The sequence below is a fragment of the Thunnus albacares genome, chromosome 23 (genome assembly GCF_914725855.1).
Source record: "Thunnus albacares chromosome 23, fThuAlb1.1, whole genome shotgun sequence".
Classification (NCBI taxonomy): domain Eukaryota; kingdom Metazoa; phylum Chordata; class Actinopteri; order Scombriformes; family Scombridae; genus Thunnus; species Thunnus albacares.
Window position 1 is genome coordinate 17,676,519 of NC_058128.1, and position 18,761 is coordinate 17,695,279.

Here is an 18,761-nt window from a genome sequence, read left to right on the forward strand (position 1 = left end):
TTTTTGTAGTTCCTCGTAAACGGTAGAAACACATGGAATTGTCTCACATAGAAAAAAATTGCAACCATTTCACCATAAGTAGACATTTATTGTTCCCAGTTGGTAGAGGACGGTGTGAACACGACTGGATGTTAAGGGCTGAACACCAAATTATCTCTTGACAAGGTGCAGCCTGAAACAATCACGGTAAATATTTGGTTGTCACAACTTTTCATTACACAATCTGTGTTATGGAGCAACAGCTTAATTTGTGTGTGTGTGTGTGTGTATGTATGTGTGTGTGTGTGTGTGTGTGTGTGTGTGTGTGTGTGTGTTTGTTATCTGTAATAATACTTTCAGTACAAAACTTCTTTGTGTGTTTTAAGACAACTGATTCTGTACCAAACAAAACTCTTGACAGTTGAAACAATACTTTCACATTTTGAATTATAGTTATTTTTCTTCACTTTTAAAGAAAAGACAGATCTTTCTCTTATAGCTGAATGAACAGAATATGCAGGATGTTTCTCATCATTACCAGAACTTGTGTAAACTGTTTGATTCCTTTACCCTGTTGGCTTAAGGGACCATCACGAGCTAAATATAAACTATAATTAGCTGAAAATGGTCCTTTAAAGCTGCTTTTGGAGAAAAATGTTTTAAAAGTTTCTCAAAGGACAGTTATGCCACATTCTTACAATTTATGAGATAAATATGTTACTACTGTATTTAATACTGATTTACCATTTCAATAGCAATCCCTGTGTAAAATACCAAATATATCACAATACTTGATGCAAACATCTATTCAACTTTGACCCATCACTGAAAATGTCACTACACAGTTCCTTATTTCAGACTTTATTAAAAAGAGGTATTAAATCTTATTCATGATGGTTCGGAACCACAAGCCAAAAATTGACATGATCTTCCATGAGAAACCTGTTAATTGAACACAGTAACGGCCTGTTAACGCCTTATTCACCTGTTTTGTTTTGTTACACAAATTTCTTGTACAGTTACTCTGCTGTCTACAGTTTTTGCTACACAGAAACCTATGTGTATTTGACTAACAAGGTGTAACCGCACACAGTTTTACAATTTTACAAAACAACACTGGCAAATTACGCTAAAGCCTACTCCTTGACTTTTGACACGAGAACCACATAAATGATATGCTCTGCTATTTGTACATAAGGCTATGGAGGAAGACAAATCAAAAAATACACAAAATGATAGTAAAAAAATAATATTACATCACAGGTGAAATGCAAATATGTACATGTAAAGTAAAAAAAAAGCTATGTGAACCTAATTATCATAACATGATATAATACATACATGTCCACGTCGGGGATTTGGACTGAAAACGGCCATTAGGCACCTTCACAATACACAGGCACTAATATTATCATGTTAAAGATAGAAAGTGATACTTAAAAATACAAGTGAAGTTTCAATCTTTAAATCATGGTGTTTAGTTTACTACTATAGATGGAGCAGACTGGTTAGTAACTACCAGCAATCAGCAATGTTTCATGACATGTTGGTTTAAAACACTGGTTTATAGTGCAGGTTTTGGGACATGTTAAACTGGACTCACCACACTATGTTAGAAACTGCTATTTTTAAAAGGCAGGTAAGCAATAAACTGAAGGTTTGAAATTGCAAAATAATGCAAACATTCCAAAAAATAAGTAGAAATAACAACAACAAAATACGTTTCTTTCAGTGCTACTAGACTGGTCAGTGGTTTTGTTTAGGCACCCACTGACAATACAAGTATGCTAAACTTGGAACAATACACTGTACATCTCTGGTGTTTGCTTTCCATAAAAATATCACAACATAAGACCATCATCATGAGGAACTGATGTCAAGTGTGCTATGCTACAAGCATAAACATTTAACTGAGATGTGTTTTCATATAGAAAGGCATAATGGTACTATAGATCAACGAGTCACAATTGCTGTCACGTCGACATAAGTTTTGTGGACGCCTGTTTTCTAAGACCACATTTACTGTACCTTTTTCAATGGAGTTCGCAATGGAAACATATTCTGACATGATGCGGTAGGATGGATGTGTTATGCTGTACTTTTATACGATATGCACAACATCATATATTAAATTATAATTCTCAAGCATATACAAAATATTAGGGACATCTTCCTGATACTTTATAATAACTGATCTGCTTGTCCTTGTTTATGTTTCTTCCTTTGTGAAAGGAAATCAGTAAGATTTGTGGGCTCTATGAGAGAGGAAGTGTCCCTTTTACTTTGTGTATGCAGTGTGTGCTCAACAGTCATATTTCCTGTCCAAGTGTTCTTGAGCGAGACACTTAAGGACTATTATGTCTTAATTGAGATATTTTGGTGCATGGTTGAGACTTGAGATTTGTCACCCTCAATTCAGAGAATAAGCTGAAAACAAAACATTCTTACCCCTGCTAGCTGCTAAAGCACTGATGCTGATTTTGGATTCCTGAATTGACTGAATTGAAAGTGATACAAGCAAAATGTTTTTTAAGCTCTGATATTGAACCTCAGTGAGGGAAACCAGTGGCTCCTCAGATCACAAAAGAAAAAAAAAATTTCAAACCCAAGAACTCTGCATGTTTCTGCAATCTTGGAAGCTACTGAAACACTCAGAGGGAGTTTACCAACACAGAAACTTCCCCTAGTCTACATCAGATGCATCGTTGTCCGATAGATGGTAGTTTGACCCTTTGACCCGGATATACTCGACCTGCCGTCCCTCGTCTGAATCCGAGGCGCCGCAGGAACAAAGCTGATTCTCAAACAGCGCCTCAATCTCCTCCAGACGCCGAGCTTTGGTCTCCGGCAGGCAGCCATAGATGAAGAAGAAACCGAGCAAGGCCATGCTGGAGTAGAGGAAGAAAGCCCCTGGCAAACAAAAGAACACAATGTCACTATGACACCCACAAACACAAGGAACACTGCCATGGCTTTTGAGAGCCCTGTCACCTTTTATAAATAGGCTCGGTTTTTCTCATTTATCAACAGAAAAAGAAACGTTGGTCCTGAGGGCAGCTAATATTGAATGCTGACTGCTCACGAACTTCTACAGAGATGTGTGTGGGCTGAAAGATGAAAATGTTTTACTAAATTAAATATCAATGTTGTGGATATGAATACATAAGAGTAGAAGTAACATGCCCCTGTCAAAGTAGCATTACAGCAGGTTTAACAGGGAAAGGCAACAATTACACAGAGACATTTAGAAACAGGCGTATGTACAGAAACAGTGACAGAGATTTAATTAGATTTCCTGCCCACTGCCATCACCGTTTTCTCCTTGTCAAAGCGGAATGACATTTTCATGTTACAATCAACCATGCATAATGTGAAATCCACTGATTTAAAAAACAAATACACACCTAGCCTCATACCATCACCATTTTTTATAACATCATTATGTTTTTTAAGCTGTTTTTCATTCTTGGTGAATGATTTTTGTTAAGTCAATGACAACTCGAATAGATGGTTAACCCGCTGCATCTCAGGATCACCCCTGATGGATCGATCGGCAACTCCACGAAAGGTCAGTTCCTTCCTGTCTGAGGAGAAACCTGCTGTTGAGCCACATTGACTGAAGAGGTATGGAAGAGGGTTGGGGGGTAAAAAAAAAGGTTGACAGCGCCTCAGGGTATCAGTCAGCTGTTACCTCCTTGCTGGTCGTGACGTAAGGTAGGGATGAACGCATCTTACATAACGTTTGCTGCAAGGTTGTATAAGGATTGATATAATTGGATAAGGACTGACAGCACTGATGGACAGTAATTGTTCCTGACAGGAGTATTTCTTCTGATTAAAATTACACTCAGTTTAGTGTGACTGGGTTTGTAATAAAGAAACAAGATTGATTTGCTGCCAAATTCAAAGCTACTCTCTTCCTTCTACAAAAGTAAAGAATAAAAGCTCTAAAGGTAAGTGGTCTATTTAGAGACTTTTTTAAAAATAAAAATCCTGCAGCCCAGAAACTGACCATAGTAGGTGAAATACTGAGCCAGATGGAGGAAGGTAAGTGACACCAGGATATTGAAGGTCCAGTTGACTCCGGCTGCGCAAGCGTTCCCAGTGCTCCTCGCCCACAAAGGATAGATCTCTGAGTTGATGGTCCATGGCATAGGACCCATCCCTGAGAGAGAGAGATAAGAGATAAGCCTCATGGTGTCAGGTGGAGACAAGTTTAAACCGAAAAACCTTGAAAAATAGTGCATGACTAATCAAAATGCCTTCCATGAAAAAGGACTATGGTGCAAAGGTTAGGTTGGCTGTAACGTTTGTCTGCTTGTTCAACACCTGTGGCGGGTTTATGACTGCCAAGAGTTTGGGTCTGAATATGCACAAATGAAGTTGGAAGATTAACAAAACACTTAACTACCGTATGAAAAATACCATTTTCTAGCTTTAATACAGTGTAGAGTAATTGTGAATGGCTAAAAGATAAAAGGGACATGAAATGACGTGTAACTGCAACTGAACAGAGAGGTTAGTGGATCTCGGTCAGATGGACACTGAGGTACCATCTCTCTTACCTGGAGCAAAAGCAGCCAGGTAGAGCATCAGGCCCAGTAAAACCAGCCAGGAGTAGGATGTAGGACAGTAGTTGTAGGCCCAGTAGGTCTGCTCTCTAATCTGGCTGGAGTTGGAGCATCTGGAGGAGAGCAGAAAGACATTTTCATGGTCTTTTGGCAAACACTCTTGACATTGGACCTCAATTAATATACTGTACATTCTAATCCTATGTTATCAAAAAGTCTTCCCACCACAGCGTCGCCCCCCAACCCCCACCCACCGCTGAATCCTAAACACATGCACATACTCGCGCCGTATCCTGTGACTCACCTGCCCCATGCCGCCTGCTCAGTGGAGGCTTTATTGACTGGCACACAGGAGGAGGTGAGGATTGCCGAGCCATTCTCACGGTAACAGAAACCACATCCTGGGTCCAGCATGCACGGCTCACACAGCCTGCGAGCCGAACAGCAGACACAACAAGCGTTAGCAATAATTTCCCTGAACATAATCAATCGTACTGCATGCCAGCTCTTGAAGGTGCATTCCTTTACTTTACACTGTTTTGGGTGTTTTTGTGCAAAATACATTGATTTCTGTAGGAAAACATGGAAAATTTTTAAAGAAAAATACACTTACCCGCCTGTACTACATCACAAGAAACTGCACTCCACCCTCTCTAATTGAGCCTTGCCTCATTAACCAAATGAAATTAATATATGTACAGTTCCCCACATACAGGAAGTGATAAAATTAAGAGCCAAATCCAAATGATGTGGGATCCATTATCATTACATCTTTCTCATGTCTTGTCTCTCTCTGTTATGTCCTAGTAGAATAAAAGTACATCTTGTCATGTGCTACAGTAAATTAGTGGACAAGACATGAAGGTTGGTTTGAAGAAGGTTTGAGTGCTTTCCAACTGGGAAAGAAGCACCGGCACACAATATTTTTTCCATGCAGCTTCGTCAGGTTTGTTGCTGGTGTGATCCCGATGGAGCTGCATGAAATGTGTGTTTTGTTTCAGAGGTCTATTTTTGTAGTCTTCAGCCTCCCTGTGGGCAGGGTACCTTGCTCTAATTACATACTGAGGTCACCCAGACTAAAATAAAGCCATGTATTGGTACCTGAGGGAAGCTAAAGTAAATAATGTGGAGAGAGATGGAACAGTTCAGCTATAGCTAAGATTTAAATGATGCACAGGGGAAATCTGAATATGTGTACAGTCTAGTCTTTTAAAAAATATACAGTAAATAATGTAATGTAAAGCATTGGCAAAGTTGTAGAGGTTTGATCATGGCAACATAAAGCATCCAAAATATGTCATATATTATTCTGTGGACATCTTACTAATTAAATTCTCAGCATTTTATTATTCTATCCTAATTAATACAAGTTCACTTATATGATATTGTCATGTAATTGGCCTTTTGTTAAACCCATCCCCCCAACAGCAATTGTCCAATCATAGCCTAGCAATCAAGGCATTATGCCGCATTCACGCTATGTCGGATGGATGGGAAAGATCGGAAAGGTTCCCATGTTAAGGACCCGCAAGCCTTCATGTCATCTGACAACTCAGGAAGGTGATAACTGAGTTGGTTGTCTTAAGGTTTAAATTTACAAAATGACATTGTAGCCATTCATTTTGGGTTTAATACACTGAACGCTTATGTGAAGTATTCATGTTTGCTTGGTTTTCAGGCACTTCCATATTATTTAGTGCCAGGTCGGATATATCTGAGCTTTAACAAAAATCCCAGTCGTAATTTCCCTTGGAGGTTTACGTGAATGATATTTACAAGTCAGACACTCGTAATTACAGTAAACCTGATATGAAATGAACGCTAAACACTTTGGAGGATAATGTCTTTCTTTTTTTTGCCTTTTCAAAGATGGGCGGGGCTTAGAGAATGGTTAATTGTTAATTCAAAGGTAATGTATTCAAGGGATTCCTCTATCTTTGGATGGATAATCATCCCCCATCATCACCCACCATTTCCCAGGCAAGTAAACTAGTCAAACCCAACCAGGGACCCCTGGAGTGCATCCTAAAATGGGATGTCCCATCCATAATGAGGGTAGGAGGCCTGTGGTAGCTCTAGTGTTCTTATGATGTTGCCGTGGTCAGCGAGGGGATGTGTGGGCTCCTGTGGAGCAAAGTGAACTCAATGAAGCCACTAGAGTGTGGTAAAAGCACTCATCTCTTCAAATTACCTCTGTGTTTGTGTTTATGTACGTATGTGGTGGCGTGAGTTATTGTGTGTGGGTGCTGGACAGAGAGTCCATTAGGCGTTGTTTGTTGTAATGATGAAAGACCATTGTTACACAGGAGTTTCATTTTGTGTCTGTGTAAGTGAGAGTAAATTGGGACAGAGAGGCATCTGATCTCTGCCTCACATGAAAACATACTAGGGCTCTCTGTCTCAGTGTGTGTGTGTGTGTGTGTTTGTTTGTTTGCCCTTTGTTACTAATGGAGACAATGAAGAGAATTGTTGCTGATTTAGTCCGAGAGTTTGATGATGAAAGTCACACAGAGATGAATATTTACACAGTATATAACACCAATCAAAAGTAAAGACACAATGAGAATGAATGAGAATGAGTGTGTCCAAACTTTTGACTTGTACTGTATATTTCCATGAAAACCGACTGTTTTATGCAATCATTAATAAATATGTCAGAGGTAAGAAGATTCTTATTAAACATGCAGATCCAGTTTTTATGAACTGATCTTCCAGGTGGGTAAAGGGCACAAATCTGAGCTTCAGGCAGAGTCTACATGCCATAGATTTGATTTATTACTTCTCTAGCCAACCTTTATCTTTATATGTGCTGGCACTAATTTTGATCCCATCTCTGAGCGGTCTACTGAAAATGAAGAAAATCTGGATTAATGCATGTGTAAAAAAATGCAATAACTCCAACACAAAGATCCTTTTCGGAGAGTTTTATCCTCTGAATTGAATGTGTTCTCCTGTGCTCTGAATTGATATTCTGACATTGTTAAAACTGAGTGCTTTTATAAAGAACAGAAGTGCTCTCAGGTGAAGAGAATGTTTCTTTCTCATGCTAATATCTACGATATTTAAAAAAAAACAACAACATGGAATTCTGCTTTAATTTTATGTTGTTAGTCATTTTTATGGCTAAATCTTGAGCACTTTGTGTTTTCATCTATGTTAACCTGAAGTGACATTAAGGGAATTATCCAGATCAGACTTTACACAGCCCCAGTTGAACATTGAAACACTGTACATCTGTTTTTTCCCTCTTCATCTTTGGGATGGAAGTTAGAAGTGGGGCTAATTTCAAGGCTCAAATAAAGGTATAACATAAAATTGATTTTGTTTGGATAGTAACATCAGGATATGTGGAATAATTATGCTCTAACTGCCTGGTATTTTTTTCTCGGTAATGAAGGGAGATGATAAATGGTCATTGTTTTGCAGCTGAGGAGCCAGTTTTGGGGAAAGCCTGATCACAACATTGTACATCTACTCCCATGATACAGGGCAAAGCTGAAACAGGAAAAGCTGTGGACAGATGATTGCAAGGAGGAACTGAGACACAAAAACGGTTTGAGTTTTCCCAAATGATAAATTATGGATAAGCACCAACTCAAAGGACTGTATTAACGAGAAAAAACATGCCTTTATTAATGGGAATGCAGAACTGGCCAAGGAAAAGAGATATGAACTAAGACATAAATTGAAGAAAGCGAACACAGCGTATAAGGATAAAGTAGAGAAACGTTTTTATTCAGGCAGTGCTACGAGAGCGTGGGAAGGTCTAACTCAGACGATGGGCAGGGAGGCAAAGCAGAAACGTTTCCCTCTGTCTCACCTTTCTTCATCCTTTGCTAATGACTTCAACTTATTTTATAGCCGATTTGATACGATAAACTTCTGTACTGAGTGTGATGAAGTGTGTAGATCTGTCCCAGAATACGCTCCAATTACACTCACAGAACATGAAATTGCCTCAAGTTTGGCTTGTAGTAAGCCTAACAAAGCCCCAGGGCCTGATGATAGAGGTAGAGTGTTAAGAGATTGTACTCACTAATTAAAAAGAGTTCAGACTAAGCTATTTCAGCACCTGCTTGAGACGTGTGCACTACCCAAATCATGGAAAACTTCAAACATTGTGACCGTTCCTAAAGCCTGGAGCTTCAAAACTAAACAATTTTAGGGCCACTGCACTTACCTCAATCTTATGTGAATGTGTGGAGAAGATGCATTTAGACCACCTACAGTTTGCTTATAAAAGCCAGAGGGGCACAGACGATGCAACTGTAAACTTGTTTAGTACCTGGCGAAGCATCTACAAGTCTCCACTCACTATGCCAGAGTTCTTTTTTATTGATTTTACCTCCACTTTTAACACCATGCAAATACATACTCTTCTGAAGAGACTTGTGGATCTAGGGGTTAATGGAGGCATCATTCACTGGATGAGAGACTTCCTCTCTGACCACTCTCGGAGTCATGGTTGATAGTAGTGTGTCGGATTAGATTGTGCTGAACAAAGAAGCACCACAGGGGGATGGTTTTATCACCACTGCTTTTCTCTGTGTACACAAATGAGTTCAAGATTGATCATGCTAATTTTAGTTTATTTAAGTATGCTGATGATATGGCTCTGGTTTCTCTACTGCAGAAAGGGGATACTGAGAGAGAGTTTATATTTTTATCATGGTTAACTCTTCAGAGCTGATGTTTAACAAGCTCCTTAGAAATAAATGTGAGCACGACAAAAGAGCTCATCACAGCAAAGATTTAATAGAACCAATAATGATTAATGGGCTAATGGTTGAGATGGTTGATGATTTTAAATACCTTAGTACATATATCGACAGCTAATAGAAATATCTACAAAAAATCCTTTGTCCCAAGTGCTGTCAAGGTAATAAATGAAATTAGGATCCGGTAGAATGTGTATGCTGTGACGATGTATTTCAGTATGTATGTTTTTATGACATTTCCACATCTTAGACAATAAAGTTTTCGTATATCTAGCAGTGGTACGTCCATTGTGGCTCAGTAATTGCTACATTAGGCGTGTGTACTCACTGGTACTTGGAGCAGGTAGAGTTGACCACGGAGGGGTCTAATGGGTGGAAGGTGACAGGAGGACTGTGCTGGGCTGACATCAGAAAACCGACGGCCAACAGACTCAAGCTCAGACATGTTCCTGTCAAAGAAACCAACATATGTGACATGCAGCAATCACAACATTCCCACATGCCTTCTTCTTGTGCCTTACTTACCTATGATACTGCCCAAGGTGAGCTTCCGGCGCCCCACTCTCTCCACCAGCCACACTCCCAGCAGGGTAAACAGGAAGTTGGTGAGGGTGGTGAGTCCGGCCAGCCAGATTGCCAGTCTGTCATCCCGTACCCCTGACATCTGCAAGATAGTGGCGCTGTAGTACCTATAAGGCACAGAGACAGAAGAAATGAATGAGTAGCTGTTGTTGTGGCATTAACACAACTTTTCCAGTCTAATAATGGAAAACACTCCTTTTCTATGCTATATAAAGAACCAATTTCTGTGTTTTTTTTCATAGTTTTGGCCATTGTTTCCGTCAGTTATAATAAAACTGTACTCACTCAAGTTATTCCTGAGACATGGGAACACATCAGTTATTTAGAAACACGGTAAATAAGTCAGATGGGGGAAGAAACACAAGCAGTGATGTTGTAAAGAAGTCTAACAGTTTAGCAAGATTATTTAAAGGAATTGTTAAACATTTTGGAAAATATGCTTACTGTCTTTCTTGCCGAGGGCTAGATGAGAAGAGTGGTACCACTGTCATGTCTGTAGTGTATATATGCAGCTAGCAGCCGGTTAGCTTAGCTTAGCATAAAGACTGGAAACAGGGGGAAACAGCTAGCCTGGCTCTGTCCACGTTGACAAAATCTGCCTACCAGTACCTCTAAAGCTCACTGATTTACACATTATGTCTAATTTGTTTAATCCTCACAAAACCAGTAACAAGGAGCGGTAACTTCCCAGAGTCTCTGCTGGTTGCCTGGCAACTGCTCCTAGACAAGAACTAGTCTGGCATATAACACCCCATAAAGTGTCAAATTGTGGTTTTTACACTATGTTTTTTGTAAGGATTAAACAAACAAGACATAACATGTTAATCAGTGAGTTTTAGAGGTGCTTTTGGGTGGATTTTGTTCACTTTGGACAGAGCCAGGCTAGCTGTTTCTTCCTGTTTAAACCACTTTATTTGGAGTTAAAACTGAAAGTGAGTGCACTGGAAAAAGGCAGTAACAATGCTTCATTGCACAGGAAAACTGTGTGTGAGCATAACTACAGTAGTACAGTAGTACACAAGTACAGTAGTTGAATGTTACAAATGATAGAAGATATAGAAAAAAAACTACAAAAAGGAGATCTAATTTGTAATAAATTGTTAAATGTAACTTTTCTGTAGTAAAAATAAAGAGGCCACAAACAATATTCTGAAAAAATGTATGTAAAATGGAAAATATATATTAGCAAATGCAATTATTAGTCAAGACAAGTCAACAGTACCACCATCAACCTCTCTTCATTGAGAACCAAACATTCATCCACCAATCACAGCCTCTCTACTTGAGTACCAACCACTCTACTATAGACAGTTAGCTGATCAGCTATAAATAGTCTCTCACCAGTCACTCTCAATGGCTCTTCCTCTTTCTCTCTGTCTGTTCTCATATGATTATACTGGCAACTCTAGCACCATGTTGCTCCACGTAGGCAGATTACTCACAATCATCATCAACAGAGGCTCTAAACAGGCTGCGCTTGACAATACAGACACCTGCATGGGGTCTAGTTCCCACTTCAATCACGATATCATGTAACTGAGATAGAGGGAGAAAAAACATGCAGTAAGTATGCAAGTATGGTAGCCTCAAACACACACACACACACATACACCTGAAGGGACTGTATTTAAGTTGTCATTAAGGGAATTATGTGCTCCAGAGAAGGGAAAAACACCCACAGAGGTACGTATACAAACACATACAGTAGATAAAAATTCAAAAACCCAGAGGGAATGCTACACAAATACAAAGAAGATAACGCTCATTAAAGAAAAAAAGACTAAATAAAAAGTCTCCAGCATTGTCCTCTCCTCTCTGAGTCTCTACAGGCAACTCAGAATTAGCATTCTGCTTTCCAGCTCTTCAAAAGCATCGTTATCTCTCTGCTTCCTCCCTCTCTCTTGCTCCGTCCCTCTTTCCCAAAACAAAAGACATTCAATTGAGAGATTTGCATAATAACACTTCACTTTTCCGTTGTATCCGATGTATCCAGTCAGACAGAACAGAAAAAGAAATGAGATGGCTTGAAAAAGTCTGTTTAAAAGGCTTGACATACAGTAGTGAAAGGTCAGGTTTGTCAGGTGATAGAAGTTACAGACACGTTTATTATACATCTGTAATCTTATATACACCAGTAAATACATGTACTGTATGGACACACACATAAATGCACATAGACAGTAAAAAAAAAAGAAAAAACACACACATACACACACACACACGCAAGAAATGAGTTGGTTTTGGAGCAGCAGCGGGATTAAAAGCACTATTTCTATTCTCAACAGTACAGCCTGCTGTGTTCCATCTCCAGCCCTGCATCTTACTGATTACAGACACACACACACACACACAAACACTATGTTCTGACTAAAAACCACTGTGCATAACAGCCTGCAGACACAAAATGTTCATTTTTTCTGACCACAGCTCCAAGACATGTGTCTTGTGTTAAATGTTAAAAGCATCTAAGAAATGGCATCTCAGGCTCCAGTTTAATTTTTGATAACAGTGATTATCCATCCTCTAGACCCTTGTATGCTCAAAGTCCTCCTGTGAAAAGTGTTATTCTAGTAGCCCGTGTAGGTAGTAATGATCACCTTGAGAAAAATACAGGATTCAGTTTCAAATCTGCCGGTGCTAATTCGTTTTGTCTCCTTGCAAATCTGCAAAGTGCATTAGCTTTGTGCTTATTTTTCACTTGTCACCTCGCAGTGTCAAGGTGAAATTAGTTGGAGATATTTTTGGGGCAAGAGATCAGTGCATGAAGTTCTACTGCAGCACATTTGTCTTGTGGAAATTTCTCCCTGGAGGCAAATGCATCATTTTAATGGGTACACACAGAGACTTTTGTTATTTACTTTGCCGTGCCTAAAATTCTTCCAAATGGCAAATTGCTCATTTCTGGGAGATAATTTTGTTTGCAGTGACAGAAGTACTTAGATCCTTTACTTAGATCAAAGTACATAAGTATTACCAGCTTGATGTAGTTGAAGTATTGCAGTAAAAGTAGTGGTTTCGTCCCTCTGACTGATATACTTTTATAAATGACATTAGATTATTAATACTGAAGCATCAGTGTTAGAGCAGCATGTTACTGTTGTAGCTGTTGGAGGTGGAGCTAGTTTAAACTACTTTATATATAGTTAGCTAGCTAGGGGTCGGGCCCCTCTGACCCCTTGGTTGGAAGAAAAAGCTCTGATAAAAAGTTCTAATACTCTGTTTTCAGTTTCTGGACTTCTTCTCTGATCTTTCATTTCTGGTGACATATTTGATCATTTGAACATTTATTGAAGTGAAACCATGTGAGAAGTTTCGAGGGAAAAATCACTATTTGGTGGAGCTGTTAACAACTCTTAGACATCTGAAATGTGACCCCGACTACACACTGCTTTTTGTAAGACGTCAAAAGCCAAAATGGTTGGAAACAACTAGTATCATCTTTAACAATGTGTTGTATTTTAAGAACTTGTTATATTATCCATTGTGTCCAATCTTCATCTGAAAAGTAACTAAAGCTGTCAAATAAATGTAGTGGAGTAGAAAGTACAATATTTCCCTCTGAAATGTAGTGGAGTGGAAGTATAAAGTAGCATCAAATAGAAATATTCAAGTAAAGTAAAAGTACCTCAAAATTGTACCTCAGTACAGTACTTAGTAAATGTACTTAGTTACTTTCCACCACTGTTTGTATGTTCATGTGTAAAAAGGTGCATGATGCTGGTTGCACCTTAATAAGGAAAGTTAACTATTGTGAATGTAATCAATCTGAATGACAATAAAGTTTTTTTTCTGTTCCATTAAAATAAATCCAATCATTATATTACCATAATATTGGTATTATTGATGATTATTACTACTTTTTTTCACAGCTGCAAGCTTTCAGCTGTCACCTCTGATAGAAAGTGACACCTCTCAGTCTGAAACACCCACAACTTGTCAACTATTACCACACATCACAGAGTGACAAGAAACACTCCCAGGCAGTCAAACAGAACGTGAATGAAACAGACCTCTGGAGGTAGTTCCAGATGTCTCATCAAGTGTCCAAAATATAAACATGTATAAATAGAGCAGTCTCTTGTGGTACATGCTGAAAAAAATATCCTTTATCCATAAGAACTGTGAGTGGGAGAAAAAGGCAGCCTGGATCTTTCATTAAATAGACACAATTCTGTTCACAATGGGAATTGGTTTTAATAAGAGGTTGTCAGAGGGGGGTCAGAGGGGGGTCAGGACTGGATTTGGTCCAATTACCTGCACCTTTGGGACCTGCTGTGAGTAAAGCTGAACTTTTGCTGCCCTACAGTGATTTCATAAACCACACTGAGAGGATAAAAATTATGAAGCCATTCTTCTGTGCCTTTATGGTGATTTCATTTCAGTTCTTTCACTGCGGATGTAGACAATCAATCAGTTCAGTTGCTGCTGTGGTTTTGGTTGGAGGGTCAATCCACAGAATCAAAAGGCCCAGAAAAGAATGACACTGTTACATAGTTACAACTGCAAATAATTTAGTAGACAAGTGTGAAACGGCTCTGAATAAGAGAAACTGTTATCCAGAGTCATTTACAGGAAGAATACATTTTCATATGTACTTTGACATCATTATACACAGCCAAAATAATAACATGTGCAAAGGACAGCACCACAGCGCACTGCTAATGTCTCAAAAAGACCAGATAGTGTTCATCTTTACCTGTGGAAACAAATAGCATACATCGAGTGGATTTAGGGAGCTCACACTACTCTGTGTTTCTGTCCAACAAACACACACAGACACACCCACTGTCTTTTACATAAGAGACCCCACAGAGCGAACGGTGCGAAGCAAACAAGAGAAGGTGTGATCTGGCCCTGACCCCGGTCTGAAAATGGAAACACGGATCCACACTCCTGTCACGCTTCGATTCGAAACCTCTCATTCAGCACATTAGAGGAGAGTGACAACACAGAGGCCAGCAAGGCAGAAAGACGGATGCAGCGCGAAGGAGAGAGAGACAGGAAGACGAGAGGAGGATGGAACACGGGGGAGCGGGATGGGAGCGATAGCCGCGGGGAGCACACGGGTGAAGCGAGCGAGAGGTGGAAAAGAAAATATGCACACACACACAAACACCTTTTTGAACCAGTTCATTCTTGCATTGCATGTTATCACCTTGTCAGGTAGTCATTTACACCTATCAGCAGCTAAAAGTGGAATAAATCACATCCCTGAAACCAGACTCCAGCCAAATATTGTGTGTGCTTTAGTCAGTTTACTTCTGTCAGTGTCTATTTTACATTTCTACAGAAAACAGACATAGGATTTGCAGTGGAGGTACAAGAGATGAGTGAAAAAACGTATAAAATTAATACAGGCCTCGATTTTTATTATATGAAAATGAAGCTCGCTGTTGACTCTTCCATCTTCATGCTTTCAATCTCTCCCCGCTGTTCTTCCCATTTTACATGGGTGGTGTTGCGAGGACGCCGCTGACTCATGGTTGACATTTACTGACACATCACTGGATCATTTTGGAGGCTGCCGACTCTTGGGAGTACACGACATGTGGTCTTAAAAGGACTGCTTTGCATGTTGTCGCCCATTGGAATTTTAGTGCATATATTTAACTTTTCTGCCAAACACTTTCCAAAGTAGCCCTTGGGTTTTGAGTGTGATTCCCCACTTCCCAGACAGCAAGTGGTTTAGCACATTTCAGTGCTTCAGCTGTTTTTTCTTCAGTAATACTGTCAAAAACGACTCTTCAATCGACATGTTTGCGACTTGCGAATTATCTCTTGTGGCTGTGCGAACGACAGTAACAAAGGTGGGAGAATTTACGGCGTTGTCGTACCACTGCGAGTCACACAGCAAAATTCATTTGCACATTCTCATGAAATAAGTGATGCTGGAAGCTCCGTCATATAGTGACTACTTGAGGGTCTTGCACTGTTGCTTGATAACCTTCTTCCACCCACTGTTCTGCTCACTAGCACTATGTTGAACTTTCACTAACTGCTAGTACTACAATATATGACATGAATATGAACATGCAATATATGTATTCATAGATTAGAGTCTTGCCTCTTTGGTCATTGTGGTCATTTAAAAAAAACGCCCTGTTGTAAAATATACAGAGGTACAATCCATGATGGAGAATACAATGGAAACCTTAAAAATATGGTGTTCCTATGTTAAAAGCACTCTGGCAGTCCAGCGATGTCATAAATCCTTTAAAACTTTACTTCCTTACCTTACTACCTTACTTGCAGGGATCTAACTATGAAAAAATTCTCCATTTGTCTTGTGCTAATATAATAGCTTATTTCATTTGGCCTCTCCAGTTCACTCTGTTCTTTCAAATATTGGCACGATCAAGACAGTTTGCAATTCCTCAATGGTGCAAATTTGCATGTCAGAGTTCATCAACATTGTCCTCTATGTCTAGAACTCTAGTGTGAACGTGTGAAAGAAAAACTACAGGGGATGTTTCCTTCAGCTATAGGATTGAATCATCTAACAGAGTGCTACTTATTGACGGAGCGCTGATCTAATTATGTAACTTAATAGATGGATTTAGAGGGAGACGGAGACGGAGGGAAGGATCAACTGTAAAGCAACAGCGAGAGAGGACAACTGAGCGAGCATACAAGTGCAAGTGTGTGTGTGAGTGGGCAAGTAGTGAGTGAGTGGGTGCGAACGAACGAGCGTGAGTGAGTGACCGACTCACTGAGTAAGAGAGTGTATGACGAGGTGTGAGGAAAAGCAGAAGGAGGCAGGGTGAGAGAGCTTGAGAGAAAAATAGAGAGAGAGAGGAGGAAGGAAGTGAGAAAAGGATCGAAAGGCGAGAAGAAGAATGAATGGTTGGAGAAAATAGAGAAGAAGGGATGTGGGTGTGAAAACAAGAACAAATGGACAGACAGGAAAAGATAGGGGGGGGGGTGGGGGGGACGGCGGGAGAGTGAGAGAGATGGAGATTCTCTTGGGAACTGGCCTATTTTACAAATGAATGCATACGAACGCCGAGCTGCGTCACATTTATGCTCTGGAACAAAAAACGCTCAGCTCAAATAGGTACACTGCAGATTAGATGTTCTGATTCAGAACGGCGCACACACATACAAGCATCAGGTGTAACATCAGCAGATGTCTATCATCAACACAGAAGGAAAATACACTGTGCTTTCTCTGGCTGACCCCCCATGAAGCGGCAAAATGGCCATATGTATCATGCATGCAGCAGCAACACTTAACAGTACGTTTACAGAAATCAATTCTACACTTGTTCAATGTCTCTGTTGGGTTTAACTTGGTTGGCTATTGTTCCTGCAAATGGGAGATATATAAAGCTCTATGTAGAATTAAGTAGTAAAATTTCACACACAATTAATTATTACATTTGCAAAAATTAAGATATAAAGGGCCAGGTTACGTTTAAAGGATCTGAACACCCATGCAGCACCCACACAAGTGTTTTCATGTATTTTAAAGGGGAGCTTCACCTATTCAACACATAAAAGTTTGTTTACAGATGTTTCCACTAAGTATTTTGTGGCTCCAAAGCTGCACAAAATCTGATAAACTTCCTCAAGTGATGTCCCTTCAGGCTGAGGACTGTAAGTTTGAAAATGAAAAAAATCTTGGTGTTGTGGAATTAGAAAGTAGTGAGGTTACCAGACCTTTGTAGCCCACTCCTCACCTCTGCTTGAGGTTAGCGGACTGAAGCTACCTTAGCCTCTACTGACATAACACACCCAAATCGGTACTCTTATGTTATAAGAGTTCAATGGTAAATTGGTGGATTACTCTTTTAAGGCCCTGCATGGTCACACAGGTATTTAAAATGGCAAACATTTGTGGTGAAATTTACTTGGAAAATCAATTTCCGAAATCGATTTTCATAGAGGTCTAATTAGCCAGAATGACACATGTGAGCATCAGCATACAGTATTTTTTTGTTTCGACAGTGCCTTTAAAGACTTTTTGAGGACATTTTGGAAAATTTGGACAAAAAAAATCATATTATCTGTGTTATCTGAAATTCTTTGACTCAAGGTACAAGTACATGCAATCACCACCACTAGTTACTGACATTTTCACAAACAGTTTGTTCGTTTTCTTTGGTCCAAATCATAATTGAACCGTTTATTTGTGCAGTTTTATATTTTAGTTTAATTAGGTTTTTCAAAATCCAGTCTAGTCAAGTTGGAGATTCTGGCAAATGAGAATAAATATAATATAATTAACTTCTCTTTAACAATGAATGCACCCATGCTCAGGCTACTTTTGTGAAGAGCAACGCAAAGAGGTCTAATCAAGCAAACTAAGTGAAAACACCTGTGTGGGTGAACATAAAATAACACAAAATGAGCATGTGTCTGTAAGGCTGGTCTATGTTTAGCAGTCAGTTCTCTTTGTTATGTACGGCTCTCTGTATCATTCAAGACATGCAATTTCTGCATTTGTTTAAGCATGTATTATACACATTGTATCACTTCACTTACACAATAAGTATGCTTCACAAATGACATCTTGCTGTGTATTAAGCAAATCATATGTTTGTGCTAAATTGAGGGGTGTATGTGTGTTTCTGTGTGCATTTTATTAGATGGAAAATTTGAATATTTCTCATTAAAGAGGTCTGGCTGTGACTCCACGGGAGACAGTGGGGGAGGTTGGCATGATTAAGCTGCTTATGAGCACTTGAAAACATACAAACACACACAGTCACACGTTAAAGACAAGATTTTGGCATTTCTCTCAACATGTGCACAAAAAACACACAAGAGAGTGAACTCTGCCAGCTCCTTGCAGGCCCGCCAACAGAGTGACCATGTAAAACTGGCGTTTCGGGACATTTCCAACATGACACTTGTCTGTGGGACCATCTGTGAGGGTAGATTGGCCTGTGTTGCAAAAACAAAACGTCTA

At 39.5% G+C, this 18,761-nt stretch overlaps 1 protein-coding gene across 3 annotated transcripts in view; it reads right to left on the minus strand.

Moving 5' to 3' along the window:
• Positions 1-824: 824 nt before the first annotated feature.
• Positions 825-18,761, minus strand: part of LOC122974862 (proton myo-inositol cotransporter-like) — a 68,442-nt gene continuing 50,505 nt past the window's right edge. For all 3 annotated transcript variants that reach the window (XM_044342886.1, XM_044342885.1, XM_044342884.1), the window contains 6 exons: positions 9,794-9,957; positions 9,597-9,717; positions 4,855-4,980; positions 4,545-4,663; positions 3,992-4,144; positions 825-2,889 (listed from right to left, as the gene is read on the minus strand). In XM_044342886.1, coding sequence (XP_044198821.1) covers positions 2,663-2,889; positions 3,992-4,144; positions 4,545-4,663; positions 4,855-4,980; positions 9,597-9,717; positions 9,794-9,957 — 910 coding nt within the window. In that variant the 3' untranslated portion in view covers positions 825-2,662. The remainder of the gene's footprint in view (positions 2,890-3,991; positions 4,145-4,544; positions 4,664-4,854; positions 4,981-9,596; positions 9,718-9,793; positions 9,958-18,761) is intronic.